Raw genomic sequence first — 21,072 nt, 5'->3', positions numbered from 1 at the left:
GTAAAATGTAAAATGTAAAATGTAAAATGTAAAATGTAAAATGTAAAATGTAAAATGTAAAATGTAAAATGTAAAATCCTTAAATCCATTAAATTAAAATTTTTCTTAGAAGAATTATTGTCTTGTCGAAACCTATAGAAGACATGTAATGAAATTTATTCATATTTACATCTATAAATAAATGGAATGTAAAGTGTAAAATATAAAATGTAAGATGTAAAATATATTAAATATTATATTTTATTTTAAAACTACAGCGAGAGAATTGTATTATTGGCACATCGAAACCTAAATCAGACATGTAATGAAATTTATTCATAAATAGATATTTGAAGGCATAAATATTCAACCGGATGATTAAATTTACAACGTAGAGGGTTCTGTGCCTAACACGAAAATGAACTTTGCACAAAGTAATATATTAATTAATGGACGAAACAAAGTCGAAGAGAACAGAGAAATGCAGAGGCAATGTTCCCTGCATTCGGCTCCAGTAATCACTTCTCCGTGCTCCTAATGAACAAAGTCAACAATCGGCAGTGTTAAATCAACAAAACATTACGTTCAAATCCTATTACGAGCGCTATCTTTATTAAATTATAGTTTTTGCACTGGTCCCTCATTCATTAGAATTGTCTTAAAACCTTTTTGCAGGACTAATGCGGATTTCTTGCCGGGGTAATTAAATTTGAGACCCGACTTTTGTTTCAAAAACTCGACAAAACATAATTCGTGCTTCGCAGCACCACATATCAATGATTTTAAGAGCGAGTTAACTTTCTCCTCTGATCATCCGGTAAACCGTCAATAGCGTTTGTGTCCGAATTGAAAATTTCATCTCCTCCATCTTCCTTCTTCCGTTCCTCCCCAGAATATTTTAAACTGCCACGACGAGTTAATGAGCAAACATCAGTACGCGAACGCACGACGCGTCAGACAGGTAGCGGCCCGAATCTTCATTAACTTTATTATTACTATTATTAAACGCAGGAGGGTTGCGGGGGGTTGAGTCGACCGTAGCGCCGGCAGCCCCACACATACACACTGGCACAGCATCAGGTGCAATACCTGAGGGCTCCCGGAAGGTTGCTCTCGGTCTGCTCTCTCTCTTTTTGTTTGCGGGGGGTTGCGAATCGTCACGCCCCCACTTTTGCCTCCCTCTAGCCGTTCCATCGCTGCCTCCCGATCCACCGGCTCTCTTCAGTAGCAGTTTGGCGGTGGCTGTGCGCTGTTCTCCCGGTGAAACGCGCGCGTCTCGCCTCATCCTCACTGTGTGTGTGTGAGTGAGTGGCTTTCAGCGTACCTGAAACGCGCTCGCTGCAACTGAAACTCGTATGAATTGAACCCGTGCAGAACTGTGTCAGTGTTTGACGGGTGCGTTCGATTGGGCGGTGCTTTGGAATTGTTTTTGGAAACTTTTTTGGTGGAAGGTAGTTTGAATTTGACACCTTGTATATTTGATACGTAGTAATAAATGATGCAAAAAATTCACAGATACTGAAACTAAAAGTTATTTATTTTCCGCATATTCCAGTTTGTCATGTTACAAATTCATACAAATTAAGGAGGATAATTACAGCAGATTAGAAACTAATTTTCCTAATTTTAGCTTTGTTAGCAGTTAATAATGTTAGCATTGTAAAATTTATTATAATCCATAATTAATAATCCACATATATGTAGGTATGAGTATGTATTTAATTAGGTGCAATGAAATACACTTTAATAATGCCCAAATAAATTTTCATTTGTAAAATAAATTTCTTATATATTTTATTTTTGAAAATTTGCAGGTTTCAATTTCATTTAATATAATTAATTATTATTAATATATATTGTTTAAAAGCAACAACATAATGTAAAACTTTATATAAATATTCATTAATAATTTTATATTCAGTAATTTCAATAAAAAGTCATTCATCAAAATGAATGAAATTTATAATAAATATCTTTCATAATAATAGTGAATTTTGATATGTAAAATTTGTAAAACTATTTTTATGGAATAATTCGTATTTTTTTTAAAATTTATTAATTTAACTATAAATACTATGGTAGCGAATATAAAAATAAATAAAACAAATTTTTAGCAAGTTGAATAAAATATATAACAAATATTTTTTACAATTTTAATTGAAAAATCTTTATATAAAATTGGTTTCAGTTGGTTAATTAATAAAAAAACTTCCAATTAAAATGGCGGATTTTAAGTGAAATTTAGATTGTAACGTTCAATAAAAATAATTTAAAATAATTTTCTTTGTCCTTTTAGACAAACTAATATAGAATATAAAAATAAATCAAAATAGAATTTTATCAAAATGAATAAGGTATAACAAGTTTTCAGAAAATTACTGTTATAGTTAGTTAATCAATATACTTAACTGTTAATAATTAATAAATAAATATTTATTAAAATATATAATAAAATTATATTTTTTAATATATTGTTATAAACTTTAAACAATTTTATGTTCGTCAATATAATAAATAATATAGAAATAAAAAATTAAATTAAATATTAAAATAATTCTTATTAGGATATAACAACAATTTTTATTAAATATTATTATAAAGTTATAAACTAAATTAAAAATTAAATAATTATGAACATTATTATTTTTTGTTTTATCATAAATAGTATTACTTATAATTTAACATATTATAAAATATTTTAATAATAAAATAATTATTTTACTGGTAAAAGATTTGGCAATAATAGTTTATAAATTGTTATGATATATACAAAAATTTCATAAAATATATTAAAATATATATTATGAAATTATCATTTAACACATTAATTTAATAAACAATTGACGCTAAAATTGAAATAATTACAAGAAAACAATATAATCATAAAACAACCAAACATAAAACATTGATTGACAACATTAAATATCATATTCTTGAAAGTACTTGCTTTTACTGCCCATATAAAATTCAACGTGACCGAGAATAACGAATTATAACTCGTTGTACAGCTTCTCTTTTGTTTATTTCTGATACATACAATATCCCTTTAAAATTGTATACATATATGAATGTATCTCAGTAAATTAGGAAAATTTTTCCTTACAAATAAATACTGTTTATTTATTCGAAACTGGAATAATTTTAGTAATGGTTGTTTTTATCATTAGCTTTTATGATATTATTTATGCGTCAAAAGATAAAGTTAATGTTTATTGGTGACCATTTTTTCAGAATTTCAATATAAAATAGTGAATTGCTATCAGACTTCAGACTTTGTGTTTTTTTTTATAATTTTTTCACTATAAGTCAGTTATGGAATGATCAAGATTATAGTAGAGATTTTGTGAAGCTCCTTTGTTCAGAATTTATGTCAGTTTGTAGAAGAAAAACTTTTAATAAAAGGTGAGTTTATGTTTTATAACCATTCTAAAATGAATCTTTGCAAAAATGTTGTAATTTAACATCTAGTTAAGGAACAGAAGAAGAATTTTCTAAACAGGAATGGCTCCCTTTAATTCGAATACATCGTGTTTGAGTCGTAACGAAACATGTAAATCAATTCAATGGTCACCCAAAACGATATTCTTTGACTATAAATCTGCGATATTTACCTATAACTGTAGTGTTAAAAACATAAATTGCTCTTAGATATTTAGTTTTCTTGTTAATTGCTAATACTAGAACTTCCGATACAGAAATAATTCTTATATTGCCTGTTTTATTCATTGTGAAGGATTTATGTTATTATTTATGCACTGAAGATAAATAAAATGCTTATTGCTGGGCATTTTTCAGATTATTTCAAGACAAAATGATTGTTTTGAGACTTCAGTGTTATTTTATTTTTGTACTGTTATTTTTTTCTACAAGTCAATTATCGATTTCTCAAGATTATAATAGGGATTTTCTAAAACGTCCTTTACGTTCAAAACGAATGTTAGATGTCGAAAAATAATAATTTGACATTAATATAGGTAAAGATTTATATAACAGAAAAAGAAAGAATAATCTAAGGATTTTTAATTGGACGTTGAATCAGAAAACCGAAGATATATTTCCGTGAAATTGCGAATTCCCTTCGACCCACACATTCCCATTGTGCATTACGTTTACGTTACGTTTTTATCGATCCCATCCTTCTGTTGCAGGTCTCGCATTAACCAACGACGTATCGCACCATCGGCGGCCACGAATCCGCAGTCAAAACAAGACCACGGTCCACCAGATCGGATCTCGTTCACGAGAACACGGACCGCGAAACGAGAACCCGGACCGTTCGCGGTGATTGACGGTTAACGATTCTGTTGACGGTGCGCTTTAGGCATGGTGAGTGCGATTCGGTAGTGATGGACGCGACAGTGATCCGACGATTGTGTGCTAAAATGATTGTGCCGCTCTTCACCATCGGATTCTGTCTGTCTGTCGGTGTTGCAGCCGATTTCGATAATGGTGAGTAAACACTGCCGACTTATTTGTTACTCTTTGTTGGTTCGTCAGCTATATTACCTCGTGACCTGTGTCGTTAATCGTTGCGACAGCTTCATTACGAGGGCTTGTTTTGGTGTAATCTTGTTTTACACGACCATAAACTAGACAACGTTCCTTTTCGCATATTTGGCCACGACATCCGTAAAACCAACTGATACTCCCTTTCGCAGACCCAAAAAAAAAGACTAACGACTTTACTGCCGCACTGTACTTTTATGCCATCCCCGATAATTGTGGCCGAAAATCTGTAATCATTAATCATGGCATCCTCCCAACATTCATCTCGATCGCGATTGCATGAGAACGTTTCGAATTCCGAATAATAACTGATTACCTGATAATAACGTTAATCATTGCAACTGTGAGGTTGTGAAAGAGTATACATGCAACTCGATCGTAGAACGTAACGAATGGCTCGGCCTTCCTTTAATTCGAGCATTTCGTGTTTGGGTCGTAATAATACGTGGAAAGGCCATCAATTTATGGCCGCCCAAAACGATCTTCTTTGTCGATAAATCTGTTATATTCATCTGTAACTGTTGTGTTATTAACGCAAGATGCTCTAGGATATTTAGTTATTTGAAAATTGCAATACTAGAAGCCACGAATGAAAGGTTGAACAAAGAGACAGCTGACGTTGACGAATCAAACGATAGGAACTTCGTTATAGCTAAGCATTTATCGACATATTACGAAAATGAAACAATATTTATATTGCTTATTTTTATCATTAGTGAAGCTTTTACGACGTTATTTATGCATTGTTATTTTATTTTAAAGTGAATGTTTATTGCTTTCAGAAGGTAAAATAGTTGCTTTGAGACTTACTTACAGGGTTACTTTATGGCTTCTTATTTTTCACTATAAGATATCAAGATTATAACATAAAAGCTTATTTTACGTTCAGAATAAATGTTAGTTTATATTTTGCATGGGTTCCTAAGTTTTTTAAACAAAAAAAAAACTTTTTATGAAACTTGATTATATGTCTTCTTATGATAGAGCTAATTCCAAAGTGTATTTTAACCAAAAAATGATAATTTCAAATTAAATTAAATACATTTTTTATATCAGAAGAAAGAATAATATAAAATTCATTAGTTTAGATTTAAAATTGATTCCAAAATATAGTAGTTGATATTGATGATAGTTTCAACAAAAAAATATTTTCATAAAACTAGAACTCAGGTCTTATCATAGAGCTTCCAAAGTTTATTTTAACCAAAAAATGATAATTTCACATTAAGTTAAGTAAATTTTTTTATAACAGAAGCAGCAATAATATAAGAGTTAATTTCAGAATGTATTATTGTCATAAATGGTGAAAAAAAAATCCATATAATTTGATTTGATGAGACCTAATTTTAATGATAGCAGAAAAAGGAGATTCTAGACTTCTTAGTGACTTAGACTTAGTACTAATAATAGTTGCCAAAATATGCTAATTTCCAAAAAAAACTTTCAGTAAACAATTATATTAACATAACTGAATATTTTGTGTTTTAGAATAGAACAACTAATTTCAAAATGGAAACCTTGAAAGAAAGAACAGCCAGATGAAACTGACGAATCAAATGGTCGGAATGCCATAGTTAAGAATAATTTGTCGACAATAGCGATTGCGAAAGCAACGAAGAGCAATTCGAGAAATCTTAATTATAAAGTTGAGATGTTTCTATTGAAAAAGTGCAGCTCTAATTAAATCGGGGGACAATTAGAATTTTAATTAATCGCAGTAAATACCGTGGGAGGAAGAGTGTAAAAAACTAATTTTCTGTTAAAATGCAATCGAGTCGAAGTCTCGAGGAGTGCAACGAAGGAAACTCGGGATAAACCAATTGTAACTTTCCGAAATTGCCAATAGCAAATAGAGAAGTTTTCTGGAACACGATTTCCAACAGATTTAAACTTCTCTTAATTATGTTGCGCAACTGATATACGACTACCTCCACACTCACCTTCAATTTAATCTAATATCCAAACACCAAATAACACCGAAAGGATAAAAAACAATATTTTAAGCTTTCACGTTGGGAAGTCCACTTCTATTTTGAATGCCGAACTGTCTGTTCGGTTATTCAGCATAATATATCGCGTGGAAGTTTTATTTGACAGAAGACAAATCAATTGTTGGCGATTGGAAAAGTTCGGCGTAAAAAAGTTCGGGACGTGTGTTGAAGCGTCGCGACGGTTCGCCGGTCCTTTCGACCTGTTGCCGTTTTGGACGGTCGAAACTGCGGTCACTATGCTAATGTTTTCGATTATTTTGCTATTATTGAATTTATTGTAAAAGAAAATGACCATTTTATTTCATTTCAATTTGGCTTGGCTTATTACAATGAATTATTATAATGTAATCCAATATTTTCATAAATCATATTAAATTAAAATATTATAGTTCGGTTCGTTTTATAATTAAATTATATAACATTTAAATATTTGTATAAGTTGATTATGTTGCACACGTACACGTAATTAAAAATTAATTAAAATTTTATATAATTAAACAAGCATAAACTTTTAATTAATTTTCTTTCCGTGAATATACACAAATAATAATAATTTTAACTTTTAATGTATACCCATGTTCAAAATTAGTAAAAATTAGTGCTTTTACTGGGAGAAAATTAATTTTCCATTAAACTGACAAGATTATAAAAAGAAAAGTCGATAATTAATTTTCTCTCTTTAAATATTCCAATAGCAACATTTTCATTTAAATGCCCAATATTCAAAATAGGTGTAAATTGGTTCTTTTACTGAGAGAAAATTCTTTTTCTATTAACCATATTTTGGACAATTACACACAAATGAGAGATACCATATTATTAAAAAAAATTCTGACAATTAAATTTCTCTCTTTAAATATTCTAACTGTAAAATTTTCATTTAAAAGCCTAATATTCAAAATAAGTATAAATTGGTTATTTTACTCACTTTACTGACCTATCCCATTAAATATATTCCGGACAACGACACCAAATTATTTACTGGTCATATTATGGAGAGCGACACTAAACTGAGAGTTACTATATATGTAAAAAAATCAATGAATAATTAATTAATTTTTATCCCTTAAATATTCCAATAGCAAAATTTTCAGTTAAAAATTCACGTTCAAAATTAATATAAATTGGTTCTCCTACTGGAAAAAAAATTCTTTTCCACCAAACGTATTCCGGTAAACGAAACTAAACTGGAAGCCACTATACGAGAAAAAAAATCGATCGAATTACCATAGCCATTAAAAGAAAAGTTTCGGGTCTCCCTTCTACGCGGAAAACTTTCCGACCGACGCCCGATCTGTTTTACTTTTAATTATGTCTACAGTAATTAAAATCTGTTTTTTTATCCCCCCGAACAACTTTACTTTTCAATCATTAATTCGTTTCGGGCGATTTCATTTATGGAGGCGGCGGTCCGGACTTTTTCCTACTTTTTTTTTCTTAAGCAGTGAATAAAAGATGCTAATTAGAAGGGATCTTTTTATTACTTGTTGGCAAAACATAAAGCAGTTCCATTAATTATGGATACTTTTTTCCTTTAATTAGAGCATTATTGCAAGCATTTTCCTTTCATCGCAACGGCGGAAATTTAATTGACGTCTTGTAGATGCACAAAGACGATCGGCTAAGGTTACCTTAACGAAAAGGCCATTTCGATAAGGCTAATAATAAGCCAACGTTATTTCATTTTCCTACCTACGCGTAGGCACATCCCGGAAAATAAATGTACCGTCGAAACCAAAACAAAAAACATGAAAGGCATTTTATTATTTTCCTTCCGCTCGGCCACTTTTTATGTTATGCGAATATTATGTCATTTGATACTCCAATATTCACGTTAAACTTTATTATGCTTACATACAGGCCTCGACTGTAATCGTAAATTTTGCCGTTTTTGTCTCCCATCAAAATATTTTCCTCTGTTATGGTTCCGGGAGTCCTTCACTCTCCTCTCGACTCGAACATTGGCTAAATAACATTGTTAGGCATGACTTGTTCACGGTCATATAAACCGTACTACGCCCCCGAATTTATTTACTTCGCTTCGCAGGATTGTTGAGCAGGTTTTATGGACTCCTTGTTTAATGACAGGTTTTTAAGAGGACGTGCAAATCTTCCCGAGTTTTACTGCCACATGATTCATTTATCAGCCGGCAATAAACTGGAAATTAATTAAACGAGCTAATGAAACAATTAAATATTCCCTTTAGCTGCGGGAGAACGCTACCAAAAATTACTGCTCCTTGCGAAGGATGATTGTCTGAAGTTTAATCACCCGGCAAATTTGCCCGCAAACACAGTCCCTAACATTAAAACATCAACACGACAAACTATCGGCGAAACAATTCGAGCCAAGAATTTTATGGATTATCATTAGTTCTCGCGGCGTTCCGCCAAGTTAATTCGGTACACTTTCCGGGAAGTTTCTGCCGTCGTAGCTGGCACACGTCCAGATGCTGGCTCACTGGCTGAAAAAAGAAAACAACAAAGAACCGGTGTTCTCGGGCACGGATTATGCGATCCACTGAACGAACCCGATGAATATTCATTGATGTAACTGCTGATTATTTGAACGCGAGCGATTTATATGCGGCCATAATTAGAGGCGGTTTCCGCAACGACTTGCAAATTTCAATTGGCCTTATTCCGTTTGTTGTGACGACCGCAATTTTTTTAGCACCGCCAATGAAAAACTATGTTTAATTAAAACTCCGTCAAATTAATTTCCACTTTGGTGCATTTAAAATTCGTTGGCGAACGCCATCAAAAAAGTAGAAAAGCAAGCGGCCCCCGAGACGAAGTTAATCCGGCGTAAAAGTTATAAACAGTGGAGAGAGTTCTTTCGTGACGCCGTTTTCCGGCAGGCGAGCATGTAATAGTGTCTGAGCAAGACTAATCTTAATGCAATGAGCATTAAAGGCCGCCACCGGGTTCGGTTCGATGGCGCCCCACGAGTTGCTCCTGCAATCCGGGCGACAAGACTGCAAGTGACAGTAGTGAGCGGATCCGCTCTGATAAATGGCCGCCGAACAACGGAAACTGTTACAAATTATGTCTTTATCATTTGCCAGTCCTCAATTACTGTTCTTGCCTCGAGTACTCTCATAAAGTGTTAATCATCAATCTAATTAATACTCGGGAGCGTTGTGCAGCTCGTTTATTACGTACCCGGGCCCGTGGACTTTTTGTTCTGCTGCTGGATTTGCGGAAATAATGCCACGCCGCACTGTGGTAGGGAACACCTAAATATTTTTAAATTGTTGAAGTAAAACGAAAAAAACTAATGTGAAAATATAATAAATAATAATGTAAATAATAATAATAAAACAAGTGTAAACGTCGACCAATAAATCCGAACAACTATAGAAATAAAAACAAGTGTCTTTTACTAATTAAATTAAAAATATATTATATTGGGTTGTTCGAAAAGTCATTTCGTTTTTTCCCGACAGAGGATTTAATTGTATTTTATTGCACCCAACTTCACACTTAAGCCGTATAATTTTTATATGCATGGAGAGCTCATATGGCAAGGTTTGTGTGTGAAAAATTCCAATTAGTTCTACGCTGTAGTTTTTAGTTGGTGCCCTTTTAAATATGGAGAGCGATAAGCAGCATTTTCGACATATTTTACTGTTTTACTACAGAAAGGGAAAAAATGCTGTTGGGGCCAGAAAGAAATTGACCGATGTATATGGAGAAAGTGTTTAAAACAGTACGCCAGTGCCAGAACTGGTTCGCTAAATTTCCATCCGGCAATTTTGATGTCGAAGATGCACCACGTTCGGGAAGGCTGACTGAAGCTGATAAAGATACGATAAAGGCATTAGTTGATGCGAACCGGCGAACAACACATGAGACAGTTCGCATCAACAATTTATGACCACTTGAAAGGCTTGGGATTATCCTCGAAGCTCTCACAGAGAGAGAAAAAACGAAATTACTTTCCGAACAACCCAATAAAATGATATTACAACCCCTTCAAAAATTAAAATAATAACACCTACCAAATATCCAAGTATTTATTTTTATTTTATTTATAATATTATCCCATATTTATATTATTTATTAAAAACTAATATCCGGACGAAACTCCTCGGTTGTTTACGACCACCCTACATCGATTAGGCATACTCAATATTAGCCTATCAAGTAGGAGTTGGTTCAGATTTCCTCACAACTCCTGCATCGCTACAATTAACTGCTGGTGGTCTCCATAATAATTTTGGCAATTCATAAGTCTCCTTTTCATAGCGTCCTATAGTTTTTCTATTAGATAAAGGTCTGGGGCGTTTACTGGCCAAGGTAAAACGCTTATCTTTTTTTGTTCGAATGTTGTTTGAACGCTTCTCACAGTATGTGGCCTAGCGGAAAAATGGACTCATATTGGTAAATAGGGTAACACAATGGGTTGTCGCGATATTTAATTGCATTCAAAGTGGTTTCCATTAAAAAGAGCTTAGTTGTTCCTCCAGAATTATTAATTCTTCTCCAAAAAACATCAAAATTCACCACACCACGAGCATGTTGTAGCCATGCTTGGTTTCCAGGTTCCCTCCAGATATGTATCCTTCCAGAATCTGGGTGGTGGCAAAATCTTGACTCATCAGAAAAGAGAATACGGTTTTAATCATCAGGACCCCGATTAAGATGTTCTTGCTAAACGAGCTGCGCGATTTCCAGAGAACAATCCGGGTACCCTTAAAGGTCGTCTCTGACGGTTTGCGCTGATACAATCATATCGTGGGTCCTAAGAGGTTTTCGGAGGCTGTTATTTCCGGGTATCATCAAATTTGCAAAGCAAAACAGCGGACTTCTACCGGGGTAGTTATCCTAATGTGACCTGGATATCTTTTTTCACATCATTATACTCAGTGTAACGTCACCACAATCTGCTTATAACACTCACAGACGTGTGCATTTGATGAACCACTTGACGTTTCGATGATCCACCCTCTGTCATCCCAATTGCTCTTAATTTTTGTTTGTCACTTAGATGAATGTGATTATACAGTGTCTTCTGTTATATTTAGTTATGTTATTTTATAATTTATAAATTAAATTATTTTTTAATTTAATTTAATTCGAATTTTCTGGATGTTCCCTAGACACTTTAATTGCGTATGTATTACTTCTCCTTCAGAATTTTGGCTAAGGAATTTTATGCTAACAATGATCCAAATCGTTCAAAATTGATTAAAAGATAATCAAGTTCAAGACATTCTCTAATGGCCATCGCAAAATCCAGATCTAAATCCAATTGAAAACTGATGAAAATTGATGAAATGTTGTTATTAATTGAAGAGTCGTTATTTCAAACAATCTCGTTGAATCTGTGCTTCGGCCCATGATATATTAAATTTTTTTAAGTATACTGATGTATGCAATTCTTTGTCCACCAATGTATATAGGATGTAAAAGTAATACCAGAAAATATCAGTTTCATACCTAAGTATCTTATATTAACTGAAATGACGAGTCTTACCTTTGACTATTATTATAAACCATAGAGCTGTCTTCATGTTATAATTTTTAACAGAAACTAATGGATTATATATTAAATAAAATTTTGAAACAAATTGGTTGTTTCCGCTGCGGTACCATAGCGCTCCGGTCGCAATTTAATAAAATAAACTCGTAAACTCACGTTCGATTCATTTTTTGTTTGTTCACCCCCTTGCATAGTGGAACGAATCATAAACCAGACGTTTTCATCCTAAATTATATCCATTGGCCCTTTCAGCCGGAAAAGTCCGGCAGTAATAAGGATTTATGCGCTACCGGCAAGTAGTAATAACCGTCGGATTTGTCAAAAATAAAAAGATTAATCGACGGCGGGCTAAGGGGGGTGGGGGCAAAAAGGCAAAACAATCGGACACATGTGCCGTACGATTTATCGGGTAGGATGTCGCAAACGCCGCGGACGCGACGCTCCAGCTACGTGCGGGGTCCGAGACGTTAATTGAATTATTTTTATTAGACTCTCGTAGCCCGGAACCTCCCCCACGATATCTATGTTTTCGCACACTCTCAGGGCATTTTTCATGGGGTAACGGCGAAATGTCGACAACCGGATGTTGAAATATCTTCTCTACTTTTTTGTGTAATATAATATTTTATTTTATATTATGTATTTTATTTTGGTATGTTCACCAATAAATTTTTTTAAATCTTAAAAAGTTTTGCATAGTTTTATGAAAATTTATAAGCAGTAGACAGTTTTTAATATAAAAAAGTTTTAAATACTAAGTAGGAAAAAATAAATAACATTGCTGGAATCAACATAAATAGCTTTCAAATAATATTTTAATACAAAAATATAATATAAATATGTATTCAAACCTTGAACAAAAAAACGTAAATTACTTTTTTCTTTATCCAATATTAAATTGAATTTGTGACAACTGCATTAAAAAGAAAAAGGCAAAACGGAGATTCTAAAAAACGATCCGAATGTGGTCGTATATGTTTGATAAAAAAATTCTAATTACCCTTCAAAAGCACCGGGTAAAGCACACAGGTAAAATTTTTTAATATAATTTATACGAGCGACCGAAATATGGCGTATAAACGTTGCAAAACATTAAAAGTGGGTCCTCGGGGCAATCTGCAGTGAAAACACGCAGGAACTGAACATATTGCCGCAAAAGTTTCCCTCTTCTGGTTTACGTTACTACGTACAACGACGGCGGACCGTATTTTCGCTGACTCGCTGACTGCGAACGTGAGCGGCACCCCACATGTGGAAAACATCCCCATTACATGATTGTGACATTAAACCGGGGGAAAAATTCACATTAGACCGATGAAAAATCTATTTTTTGGATTTAACTAGTGATCTTGTACGTGGACCGTTAATATCCGGCACTGCAGCCTGTTTGATGCTACTAACATTTACATTTTACGAACAAACATTTATGGCTTATTTTACAACCATAATTGGTTATTGAAAACAACCCCGGTCATTGTGTATTGATTAATTAAAACGAAGTACATGTGTGTGGCAACAAGTTTTAGTACTTGCCTTTATTATCAATAAATGTGGGGACTAAAACATTGTTAACCAATGCAAATGTTCTATGAAATCAGTTAAATGCCGGTTTTATTGCAATGCACAAACCGCATAAACTCAGCACATCGATTAGATTCAATGTATTACAAAATTCGTTTTGTCATAATGTCGCAATCATACAATTTTGTATTGGTATATTTGACAACAAATGGTGCAAGGCTTTAAAATGTCTGGAGTAACAGGTGGTACGTTTGTTCAACTTCTTGGAAATTGGTAATATCTATAATATACGAGGTGATTTCGACAGATAAAATTTATTTCAATCAAAAATAATACTGCAGTTCAAAAATTTCTATTGATATAATTTTAAGTAAGCTTTAATGTGTTGATGTAAGGTGTACAGCATAAACTCTATTTGAAATCATTTGATTTATTCAGGGCTTTGAATAAAATGTGGATCAAAAGCAAATATAACTTTTTTATTCCACTTCAAGCAACACCAAAAAGCGATGGAATCTACTAGCAACATCAACGATGCATTTCATCCAGGAACCACTAACAAACGTACAACTGTACAGCACAATGGTGGTTCCAGAAATTTCGCTTCAGGGAAAGCTTTGAATATGACGAGCACAATGACCAGTCAACTAATCTTGACAATGGCAGAGTTGATTGTGTGCTTTAGTTGAAAACATGCTTCCATTTCCAACCGCCTAAAACTCATCGTAAAGTTGAAAAATCTCAACAAATGCACGAACTGTTGATTTGGTCTAGTCTTTTTTTATGAACTGGCTGTTTTTGGATTGATCTTTGAATGGTGATGGAACGGGATGTTCAGCACACTAGTTGGACTAGAATCAAGGTCCAAAACGCTGTCTAAAAATGAAATTGTTCCATAAAAAGGTTACGCTTAGTGGCCTGCTGTTGATATGATCCATCTGTCGTGTATGCATATTATTTTGAATGGCCCGCGTCTAAGTACAATGTTACCTGACAGAGGTCTCTGACTATCACTTAATTTTAGTTATTAGTAAAAAACAGCATACTGTCACTTTGGTACGAATGGTGTCTTATTATATTGTTTTGTGCATTAACAAAGAAATTTAATTACGTTAATAAACGTTAAGTTAGAAAACCGATATTTTCATTCATACACAACACCATCCTTTCTGAATCTTGGTGAAACAATTACGTCAGTACTATCAACAAATCGATAAAATGTATATTAACAAAAATTACAACGTAGGTATGTGACTGGATTTGGTCAATAGAAAGAGGCAATTTCTTCTTCACGCCAATTCTCGTCCACATGTTGCACAACTGACACTGCACCGCCATACTCACCGGACATTTTGCCAACTAATTGGCTTTTTTAAATATTTCGACATCTATCTACACGAGAAATCCTTTAAAAATCTAAATGATGCACAAAACTCCTTCAGTATCTTCGTCTTTTACAGAATCTCATCGGTATAAATAAACTTGTTTCTCGTTGGCGAAAATGTATTAATTTAAATGGTTTTGATTTTGATTGATAGTTTTATGTAAGGGGGTATATTTTATTTTGAAATAACTTTCATGGCAACCTAATAATAATCAAACAGTTAAATTCTGAATAAGAAATTAAAACTGACGTTGATGTTTCGTTCAATTCACTTCCAGGACCAAACATTTTTTTCTCGTAACATGAATTTTCATGTGGTTCTTGTAAAAAATTAGTCATAATATTTTAAAGAGAGGTGTATGCCAAAAACAAAAATTATTTTTTCGAGCTTCTAATAACCCAACATTTGAAGCTGTAAACATATATTTTCTGATTTATTTGTTTGCCTCTTATTTTTGGGTTTGCCAACAAAATTTAATGACCTTTGTTATCGTTGGCGTGAACTTTCGTTCCAGCTGACCCCCTAAGTTTGGTCCGCACCCTGGGAAGAATTATTTATATTTCATATTGATCACAGCTGTTCCAGGCGAAATATCAGATTGGATTTCTTTTCTCCGGCGCGGCAAACTGTAATCTCGGCCCGCGGTCCACCCCATTGTTGATCAAATCTATTATACGAGTCGGACCGAACAGAAATATGAACAAAATAAGAACTCGGCGAACACACACACTCAAAATGGAAAATTGAAAGGTTAATGGCGAACGTTACTGCAAACAACCTTCTTTTGTACCAGAATAAACAAGATTTCTCTCCGCGAATAAAACTGCAACAAAAACCAACGAGGCCGGGTACGTACACAATGCATCACATCTACAGGAAAAATACTCTCGTGTAAGGGTGCACAACAAAAACACAAAATAACGAGAAATTATTGAGCTGCTGCACGTTCGTCGACGTTTTGTCACATTCCTGGGCTGTCGAAAATCGGAAGAAATTTGACCGCTTGCAGATTTCTGACGTTTTATTTTCACGTCGAAACGGGTCAGGGATCGGGTTGTGTTTTCGTCCTATCGCAACATGCCGTTCGGTTATTTATGCCCCGGACAGGAATCCGACCTCGCCGAAAACGATGCCGGAACTTTTATGGGTCCGGGCCTTTTTCTCTGCCGTGGCCAACGTCCTGGAAAATGTAATTTACGCGTGTGCAGTAAATAAAATGATCGGCGAGTTATTAGCTTGTCCTTAATTTTAAACCCAATACGATTTACTGGCCTAATTTGCTGCTGGGTTTTTTCAAAAATGAATCCGCCTAGAAAAATAAATTTTCGTTGCCGTTTTATGGGTCGTTAATATTAATTAAACATGACTAAAAAATGTGGCCCCATTAAAATGAATATATTATTTTCCCATTGGCTCCCGCGTTTAATATTCATTCGACTATATAAGGATGAAAAGCCATCGAAAATAATTACGCAGTTACATAAAATTCATCATCTAAAAAACGTAATATTTTATTCATACTTTATTTATCCTGGGAATACGGCTGTTGTGCCCGGATAATAAACTATTTATGATGAATATATTATTTAAAACATTTTATGTTTGGAATATTGCAATTTACTGCATGCCCGAACATACTAAATCAACAATTAATTAATAAAAATTACGCGGTTAATAATATAACGTCATGATTAAACCGGGTTCATTTGTACATGGCAAAAATTGACAACAATTAAAGCAGCTCGAGCAATTTCAATATTTCGTTTAAAATTCCGATATTGACTTCCAGGAATAAGATTTTCCATAATTTATGTGATATTATCCTGCAAAGAGAAACTTTTCAACGAACTCAACAATTGGTGCACTCCATAATTGTGAAAGCTTTCATAACTGGGAATAAAATATCGGAAGTTCTGCAGTTTAGGATTTAACAAACGGAATTGATCGTTTGTTTTTTTTTTTTTCTTTTTTTCATTTTCTACAGCTTACAATAGAGAATAAATATATATTCAGTGATAGTTTGGGGTATTACTGAATGGTGAATCAAATTGAGACAAAAATATTGAATATTCGCTGCGCATTTTTTTGAAGTGGATAATTTAATGGACTAAATAGATTTAAAAATATTTTCAATACGTTTTATTTTGACCAGCAATATTGTTTGAATATTTGCAGCTCTAGATGATCAGTAATTTCAATTTATTTTACTTTTTATATTTTTAATCGACATAATAATAAACAACATTTATTTACCAATAACACATTTTGTGGATTTGAACATACAATATTAGGTTAAATCTTAATTTATCTGTTGTTTAGCTCCGTAACATGCCTCAAAGAGGACTTGGAACTTGGCAAACAAAGTCAATATGTAGTCCAAATGTGTAATATCTCACAAAGTGTAGTAAGTCACACTTGAAATCATTTTCGGCAATTTAGTAATACCAATATAGAAGGTGGTGGTCGACAACGAACTACGAACAGAAGGCATAACCGTTTTCTGATTAATTCTGCTAGACGAAATATCTCTACATCTAGGCATTGTGCAGACTTTGGAATCACTATATAAAGCTGATGTTAGACCAAGAAAACGTATTTGATATCTGTTAAACATGGAGAATGGGTTGCCCATAGATCATAAACCGACGATTATTTCTTATGGCCTGCAGCTAAATGGCGTAATTGCTTGTTCACAGATGAGTCTAAGTATACATTGTCACTAGGATAGCCATATTTGAGCGAGACGTGAAAGTGGTGAGACGTATCCTGAGCAAAACCTGACTTCGACTGTTTCTTTTCGAGGTGGTTTTGTTAACAGAGAGGGTGGTATTTATTTAGAGCCATGAACACAATTACTAATATTTCTAATATTAAATTGAGAAACTATAAATGCTTGACGACATCATGACTTGGTTATTTAAAAAATTATTATTAAGTGACTCAAAGGACACCACACGCAGTTAATTAAGTGGAGAGTAAAAGGAAAATTATACTAAATCATCCCTTAAAAATTTAAATCAGCGTGTTTGTTAGAACAGCTTAGCATTTTTTCCAGTTGTTGTGAGTAAAAATTCGTACCGTGCATTTACCTAAGTACAATTAATTTGGCTTAATTCCGTGTTTGCAGCGCAAACGAACAAAGGGAAACAGAAGAGGAATCTTAAGGCCTAACGAAAGCATTATGGAAAAAAAAAGACGGAGCCCTTTCAATTAAGTTCTGTTAAGTAAATAATCTGGTTAGGAACAAAATGAAAAATGCAGTGGTAGGAAAATTTACCGTAACGTTTAATTAAATACTAAAATCGGTCGACAAAATGCATAAGGTCCTTAATTAAATTCAATTAAAAAGTTAATGAAGTGTTCGGCTTAATCAAGCGAAGGGACCATCTTTCCATTTTATCGGGCAACCTGATGGAATTGCGCCGTTTTCCCAGGCTCCAATCTCGCCGATTATGCGTCACGTTCAAATAAATAATTCGAAGTTATTAATATTATTATTCATTTTTGTCATTGTCTGTGACCCGGATTCGGATTAATTTTTTTTTATTGTTAATATTCATGTGGATTTAACGCCGAAAACGAACTCGACGATAATCATTTAAAGATTTCATTAAAAATTTCCATTTCAATTTGGCGCCCGACGGATAAAAGGAAATCTTTGAAATAATCTCCCTGTTGTATTCTGGCAAGTATTCTATAATTTGTATGCCGGGGTGCTTTGCGGAATTTTTATTCAGTTATGGAAATGGTTGCTCAGGTTAATGGAATAATAGACACTCCATGATATTTCCACCACGAAATAAATCGCTCGAGGGCAAACGAAGATAAATATGTTCCTTTCGTATCTTGTTCCAACAACACTCCACGATTTATTTTCATTCAAATTTCATCCACTTATTCAAACCCCAACAAAAAAGGCTCTCATTAAAATACACACCGAATGCACTTTATTTAAACTTATAATAAACATTTTTTTTTTCCTTTTTAGACTGGGGGTGGAAAAGGGAGTGTTTCCAAACAATCCGACACAATAAAAAACGTGTTATAAACTTTTATAAGTGAAAAGATTTCACGCATTTTCCATATAATATTGCATTTATTCTGAATATATGAAGTGTTATCCCCAAACATCCGTTGATAGAAAGACGATACATTTAGAATCCCTTTGACGTGCCCAAATGGAAATATGTTTCAATTCACTTTTTTTCCAAGTCCCAGCCAGATTCTAATACAGTCATTTGGATTTCTATTCCAGTTTTGAACGTATAATCTTGTTTGTGAGAATCGGTAGTGATGCAAATTTTGAGCCAATATTAAAACCTGTATCTGAATCATTTGATTTATCACGTTCAATACATTACAAAACTACTAATCGGCTAATTTAGAGAATAATTGTAGCAATTTGTAATTAATAATTTTTTAAAATTATGTACGGATGTTTTTTATTTTTCTAGATATTAAATTTTGACTAAGGATGTAATTCATTATTACCAATTTTAAATTAGTAGTCCCTCCAGGATGTACGTACAGACAGATGAAACTTAATAAAAAATAATGAATAACACAATCTTATAGAAACCAAAAATATTTGTAAAAAAATGTATATTTCAATATTTTTTCCCGTATATTATATTTTGCGAACACAGAGAAACACGCCAGCAGGATTTATATTAAATACTTTAAATATAAAATGAGAATTTTTATAAAAGAGGAAAATTTAATATTGACGTTATTATTACACGAAAATAAAATTCCCGATAATAAAAGTGAGAGAGAGTAATTTGGGCGTTGTTGCTGTGCCGGAATCCACATATTTCAAGTCGGCCTCCCCGTCTTCCTCTCGCAATTAGAAACGAATTTCAGCGGGACTTGTAGAGTGTAACTAATTCTCGCTTCCCAAGTTGTGACTTATTGCCCGGGCCTCGCATTAAGACCGATATAATTCAGTTTTTTGTCATATTTGGACTGTTTGCCGGATTCCGAAATTATATGTAGCTTGTCAAGTTTAATACTGGGTCGTATAATCCTCTTTGCTAATTTAGACTGCGAACCCGACCAAACATTTTATTCGGGGATTATTTTCTGCTTGCGATTACGTTTTCTTCCCTCTATGTGTATGTGTCTGTGTGTATCAAAGCTTTAAAACTGTTGAAACGTTGCAGGGCAGCTGAATGTGTGCCTTTGAGAGATCGCACTCAAAAAACACCAGACCCAAACTATCATTGACGTACTCTCTTTAATTAAGTCTAAGCTGTTTACCTGAACTTAAATGGATGAGGTTTACTGCCACTTCTCCAACTGTAGTTCAACTCCTCCAGACACAAATAGTTCACTTGCTGCTTTAAAACTTCCATCTGATAGCTTAATGCCTCCAAACACTTTGCCGTGTACCTTCTTTTTATCTTTTAATGAACAACATCACACGGGTGTGTAAAATATTAACCAAATTAGCTTCTTAATTGGATTTTAATTTGAGGTGTTGTCCGCCGCCGGTTGTAAATCACATTAAACATTAGTAACCCCATCCGATCCACAAACACACATTCGGCGAAACGCTGATTATTTGCTAGCAAATAACCGGTTGGCGAAACGAAAGGCCCATAATTAAAGTGGCAACGAGGTGTTAATAACTGCAATGTCGGCCGCTTCTTAGCCATCCTCTGCATAAGACATGATAAACGACATAATAATTATAGGTGGAGGAAATTGCTTCGAGCTACACGACATGTTCTTAATTGCAAGCTTTTTGGAACGACTCGTAACAATGCAAAAAGGTGTAAGCTTCCTTTTTTTGGTGCACGCGATGCAGTCATTTTTGCCACCGATAATAGTTTAAGCCTTCTACGTGCGATTGCGTGTGAAACAACAGAGACAATCTTTTCATAATTCGCCTGGTGCGAAGTGAGATGTTGATGAATTTTCATCGCACCGTTAAATTGCTGACGTTCAAGCGTGCCGTTGGAAATGCACGCCGACAGCCATCTTGGGACATACAATTTTTGCTAAAGTCGGTGTTATCATCTTGACCCAGTTCAGACATCCGCAGTCTGTCACGTTTCGTCATGTTCACGTTTCAGCTCCATGATTTTTATTCGTCTAGTTTTACATTCATTCCGTAACAGTGTGTCAGGGGAGCAATTCCACGAAGCGCGATAAAGTCGGTTTGTTCTATTTAGTTTTGCGGTGAATATTGCTTTCTGTA

At 33.8% G+C, this 21,072-nt stretch overlaps 1 protein-coding gene across 1 annotated transcript in view; it reads left to right on the top strand.

Annotated features, from left to right (window-relative positions):
- The first annotated feature begins 1,342 nt into the window (after nt 1–1,342).
- The window catches only part of LOC109598811 (discoidin domain-containing receptor tyrosine kinase B-like), a 198,896-nt gene continuing 179,166 nt past the window's right edge, over nt 1,343–21,072 (top strand). Inside the window, exons 1-2 of the mRNA XM_049963791.1 lie at nt 1,343–1,430; nt 4,128–4,428. Of these exons, the coding sequence (XP_049819748.1) occupies nt 4,326–4,428 (103 nt within the window). The 5' untranslated portion in view covers nt 1,343–1,430; nt 4,128–4,325. The remainder of the gene's footprint in view (nt 1,431–4,127; nt 4,429–21,072) is intronic.

This window comes from Aethina tumida, chromosome 2 (genome assembly GCF_024364675.1).
Source record: "Aethina tumida isolate Nest 87 chromosome 2, icAetTumi1.1, whole genome shotgun sequence".
Taxonomy (NCBI): Eukaryota; Metazoa; Arthropoda; class Insecta; order Coleoptera; family Nitidulidae; genus Aethina; species Aethina tumida.
This window is presented reverse-complemented; position numbering and strand designations above follow the sequence as displayed.